Source organism: Echinops telfairi, unplaced genomic scaffold (assembly GCF_000313985.2).
Source record: "Echinops telfairi isolate 266 unplaced genomic scaffold, ASM31398v2 ScPeMD7_7458;HRSCAF=8496, whole genome shotgun sequence".
Classification (NCBI taxonomy): Eukaryota; Metazoa; Chordata; class Mammalia; order Afrosoricida; family Tenrecidae; genus Echinops; species Echinops telfairi.
In genome coordinates, this window is record NW_022111358.1 from 51,397,117 (window position 1) to 51,402,732 (window position 5,616).

The 5,616-nt window shown below is 52.6% G+C and overlaps 1 protein-coding gene across 3 annotated transcripts in view; it reads right to left on the minus strand.

The window, feature by feature from the left end:
• The window catches only part of B3GNTL1 (UDP-GlcNAc:betaGal beta-1,3-N-acetylglucosaminyltransferase like 1), a 94,376-nt gene that overhangs the window by 51,720 nt on the left and 37,040 nt on the right, over positions 1-5,616 (minus strand). For all 3 annotated transcript variants that reach the window (XM_004709203.2, XM_045299573.1, XM_045299574.1), the window contains one exon: positions 4,049-4,114. In XM_004709203.2, the coding sequence (XP_004709260.2) occupies positions 4,049-4,114 (66 nt within the window). The remainder of the gene's footprint in view (positions 1-4,048; positions 4,115-5,616) is intronic.

The following is a 5,616-nucleotide window of genomic DNA, read 5'->3' on the forward strand; positions in this document are numbered from 1 at the left end:
TTTTTTTTTTTTTAAACTATAGTCCGGCCCTCCAACGGGTCTGAGGGACAGTGAATGGGCCCCCTGTTTAAAAAGTTTGAGGACCCCTGGTCTAGGGGTTCATTTGGGCCCTAGGGCACCCACCCTACCCATGTGTGGCTCGAGTGCCCCTTCTGAGTGCACTGTAGGTTTTGAGGTGGTGGGAAACCGAGAGGAGGGGGTGGAGAGGGATGGCAGGTGGCTCCCGATGGTGGCCCTGGAGGCATCTCCCCCACCTGCTCCTCTCAGACTGGAGTCTGTGTCCCCTTTCCCTGGGACGGGTCTAAGTGTTCAAAGTGACCCTGTGCTTCCACAGCCAGGTCGCAGAAGGGACACAGCTCCAAGGTGGTGTGGAGACCAGGTGTGGCTACTGTAGCCACTATCTGCATCAGTGTTTTATCTGTTACCCAGCCTGCCAGCAAGGGACACCATTGCACCCCCACCCTGTGCCCAGACTTCCCAACCCACAGAATCTGACGTAAGTGCTTGGGAAGATATGTCACAGCAATAGTGACCAGACAGGGGAAGGGGTGTTTATCAGGCACTCCACCCACTCTGGGACACCTCACCCTACACCATATACTCTGAGATGTCCACCCCATTCCACACACCCAGGGACATCCTACCTCACACCACATACCCCGGGGCACTCCATTGCACCTCACACCCTGTAGGACACCCCCCCCACACACACACACACCATACCACATACCCTGGGACACCCCACCCTACATCCCTCCATACCCATTGCCATCGATTCTGACTCACAGCAGCCCTACCTAAGGTGTCCAAGGCTGTACATCTTTACAGGGTCAAACAGACTCATCTTTGTCCCGAGCAAGGGGGTTTAAACCTTAAACCCTGCAGTTAGCAGCCTAAAATGAAAGCTTTACTCCATCCACTTCACAGCAGTGATCTTGCCCCTTCACACTTCTTTTGTTCCCCAAACTCGACATTTCAAAAACTCTGAAGTCTAGTAGACTTGCCTGTCATTCTACTCCCCATCCCAGCTGTCTGGGAGGCCACATCCAGGCTGGGACAGCATGCTCTCTAGAGCCCACCTGTGTCTCCTCCAGCCCTGCACGGGACACACTTACAAGAGTCTGTCAGGGGCATTCTTACAGGCATCAATAAGCTGACCCCAGCTCATGTCCCACCCAGGTGGCCTTGGCAACACTCTGCCAGAGCAACTCCCTAAGGTGATGGTAACAGCTGGTCCCTTCCTCTAAAATACCCATGCTCTTGTTCGAAGATGCAACGAACACAGGAGCATATTGGCACTCAGGACAGGAGACAGTGGAAGGTGAAGCTGGCCTTCGGGGCACTCGGCGGCCCGGTTGGCAGGAGTGTGCTGGGCTCTGAAGTGTCCACCTGTCGACCTGTGAGAGGCCGAGGCGAGTCCCCATGTAGCTCTCCCAACCCTTCCTGTCTGATGGACCAAGAGGACCAGGTCACCCCTTCCTGCTCTTCACCTTAACAGCCCGGTGGTTGATCACGGTATTCGTCTGGGACCTCACGGGGGCCCCCTTAATCCTCGGGGATCACCAAACACTATCACCTACAAAGGGTCCCTTGACTCTGTCCAACTGCCCTTCTAGAACTAGCCTCTGCTCTGATTTGTACTTTCAGGAGTTATACAGGGTTCCTGCGGGTGGCTGCCATCAGGGTCCACGCCCTTGTGTGGTTTTATTCCAAATGCCCTCAGAACGATAATGACCACGTCCAAGCACACTCTTAGCATTCACTTCATTCTGCAGGGACCCAGAGCAAAAGACAAAGTACAATTGATACAACTACTAACTGCAAATTAAGGGTCTGGAAGACCAGGATTCAAACAAAAACCCAGCAACACAGTAACGATGCCCGCAGAGCTTTTCTGCCCTTGCGCAGCAAAGCTACTCCCACAGCATGTGAGAGACCCGTGTGAAGGGGCTTCGGAAAGTGTGGGGGGGCTAAGCTATTCCCACAGCGTGTGAGAGACCCGTGTGAAGGGGCTTCGGAAAGTGTGGGGGGGCGGTCAGATGCGCAGGCATTCCCTCCACTGAGGGCAATCAGTTGCCAGACTGCTGTCTCATTCCACCACAGGTGGGCCTGCTCCCTGCCTCTGGGGACAATGGACAGGCTCCTGTAGGCGGAGTTTTCACCCTACTGATAATGGTTCCTATGAAGACCCAGAGACCCCCCTCATTACTGTGTAACCTATAGTGTAGCCCCTCCCTGTGACGTATGTTTCTACCTGTTATTAGTGGGCTGGCATGCCCCCAAAATGTATATAGGCGTGAGTCAGCAATATAGAGCTCTCGGACCTCTCTGACGGTCTGATCTCTCTGACCCCTCTCTTCCCCCTCTCCCTTGTTCCTTTGCCCTCCTTCCCTTCCCCCTCTCTCCACGTGGACCACCAAGCTGGGCTGAGGTGAACAATGCTACCATGTAACGTGTCTGACTGCATCATTGTAACAACTCTTTTATCTCTCATGCTCTCGATGACTTTAATATAATACTTATATATCTCAACCATACAACTGTGCATTACTGAACCCAGAAATAGTACTTACTGAACCAGTGAGTTCTAGTAGCGGGTTGGGGCTGGCCCCCCCACCTCACCCTCCTCGCCATTTTAATTTAATACTACAGGAAAGTCTATGGACAAATGCTGTGTGTGGCCGACAAGGAAGGCAGGCTCCTTCCCCCCTTGAGTGGTGACATGGAAGAGTGGGGGAATTTAATGACAAGGTTAACAAGAAAAGGTGTGACCAGGACAACTTTATAAAAATGTAAATCACAGTTCTCCAGTTATGAGGGAAATAAGTGGGGCTTTCCAGCTTCTCTAAGGGTCCCAGACATCATGTGCTGTGGAAACAGCTGGAAGCAGCTCAACCTGCTAGAAGGAGAAAGCTTAACCAGAGCAGCTCTGAAAGGCCCTCAGCCTCCATCATTGGCACCACTCTTAAGAAAGCCACTCTGTAGACTGTCTGGGCCACCCTCCCTCAAGGGCAGGGGAAGTAATCACATGGGATTTAAAGAATACAGGCCAGTAGGAGTAGGAAGCAAAAGCAAAGTGAACTTGTTAAAGCAACTAACTTGAACATCACAGTTTAGATCTGGGAGAAGCTGGTGTCCCTCCATTCTCATCGAGCTGGTACCCGTGGCAGGGAGGTATGCCCAGAGGCCCTGTCTGTCTCCTGTGTAGCATCAGGGACAGAGTTCACAGAAACCTGCCTGCTCAGAGGCCCCACACCCGATGTGTCTTCCCAACAGAGGAATTAGGTCAAATCAGCCTGGACACCTGTCTCCCCTTCCCACATGCCTAAGAGACATTGCCAGTGCCCTCTGCAGCCTTCGGGGGTGACCAGATGATGCAATGATGGTCTACAAGGCCAGGTCACATCAGGACCAACTCATACCAGGGCCCCATCACAGCAAGGGTCCTGGTCATGCCAGGGCTAGGTCACAACCATGCCATAGTGGGGGCCAGGTGACCCCAGGGCTCAGTAATACCAGGGCCAGAGCAAGGCAGCTCCAACGGGACGGGCATAGCACACATGGTGGGTGCTGTAGATCCTCCTGCACCCTATGACTGAGGCGGTCACCAACCCCTCAGCCTCCAGTAGAGTCAGTGAGGTGGACAGCAGCGCCTCCTTGCCTAGGGGGCCACCAAGAGATGGTCACTGTTCAGCAGGAGCCAGCACCCAGGGTCTTGGGGAGGGGCGCAGGACATCTGGCTCCATGGGTGTCCAAGGAATGGCCTCACAGTGTGGGCCATGATGTGCGGGCACCTAACTACTGACCCTGTTCCATCCCTACAGTGGGTCATTGACTTAAAAAGGACAAGAGTAAATCCTTTGCACCATTTGTACCGTTTAAAAAGTATCACTTGCCACCCGCTGGCACAGCAGGACGGTCACTTGTGCTCTGCAGGTTCAGCTGGAGGCGATGCTGGTGGTGCCACCATGGAGTTGGAGGGGGGGGTGAGGGGAAGAGAGGGGGATGGGGAAAGAAGGTAGAAGGGGAGTGGGGGGCTGATACTTACGCATCTGGGGTGATGAGCGGCAGCTTCGTGTTGCAGCCTCACCCGCTGTGGCATCATCACGTCATCCTGTGGGAAACAGCACAGCTTTACCCTCAGGTGTCAGTGACTCACTCGCCTGCTGGCTTCTATGTTCCCTCTGCCTCTTCAGCAAAGATGCACACGTCGACCCAAACAGGCCTGGTGCTGCCCTAGCAACCGTTTAGAGCAGAGCAGGACACACAGGGACACCCATGTGGACGGGTCAGACACCTGCGCAATGGTAGGAAGTCCAAAGCGGGAGGAACACGGGAGGCTGTGAGGTTTGTCAGCACGCCTCCGGGGTCAGGAAACAAACTGGAAGGAGCCCCCACCATGGGAGTATCTGAAAGAGAGTCTCTCGGTCAGAGAAACAGACAAAAGAACCCCCCTTGATGGAGAAATGGTGCCAGGAGAGGCTGGCTTGAGAGCGTGTGGGTGTGGAGTAACACTGCCCCTGGAGACCTGATTCTTCACAAACACTCCGAGGCCAGCTACTGGGCCCGTCCACAGCGGCACCGAGCAGCGCAAGCACTCCAGAGAGCGAGAGGCAGCCAGAGGATGGTCCGCTGACCGCACAAGTAGAAAGTAGGTACTTTCTACCGTTACTAGAAAGTAGCAACCAAAGGCAAAAGAGAAAATCCCAGTATGATTGGAAATTTTAAAATATAGACTTAAGTAATCTATCTGTAGGTGCAAAAAAGGGAATCAAACTGGGAAGTAGGAAATACCTCGAACGATGTAACTGTTGTTGTCAGGTGCCATCAAGTCGTTTCCAACGTACAGCGACCCTACGTACAACAGAATGACGCGCCACCCAGGCCTGCTCTGCTCTCACAACTTCTGTGTGAGCCACTGCTGCAGCCATTGTGTCCATCCATCTGGTCCTTCCTCTCTTTTTGGTGTCCCTCCACTTCACCGAGCATCATATCCTTCCCCAGGGACTCGTCTCCCCTGATAACACGTCCATCCAAAGCATGGGAGATGAAGGCTCACCATCCTTGTTTCTAAGGAGCGTTCTGGCCGTACTTCTTCCAGAACAATTTGCTGGTTCTTTGGCAGCCATCATGGTACCTTCAATCTTCTTGGCCTGCACCATAATCCAAATGCACAGATTTTTCTTCAGTCTTCCTTATTCAATGTCCAACTTTCACATGTTTCTGAGGCGAATGAAAATTCATGGTTTGGGTCAGATGAACCTTGATCCTTAATGTAACATCCTTTCAATATTGGAAAGAGGTCCTGTGCAGCTGCTTCAACGAATGCAGTGAACTCTGTGGTAACAAAATGGACCTCACAGCCAATCTCAAGAATACAGATGTAAAAATCCCAGACTAACTAGACCCAGCCATGTAGTTTTCAAAACAATGAACATCCTTGATAGTATCTATTAGAAAATTAGGAATAGCCTTGTCAATGAGGGTGGTGCGCGATGGAGACCCAATGTCCATCTCCAGACAACTGGACATACCTTGCAGAGGGGTAGTGGGGAGATGAGTCACTTAGGGTACAGTATAGCAACAATGAAGCTCACAATCTTCCTCTAGTTCTTA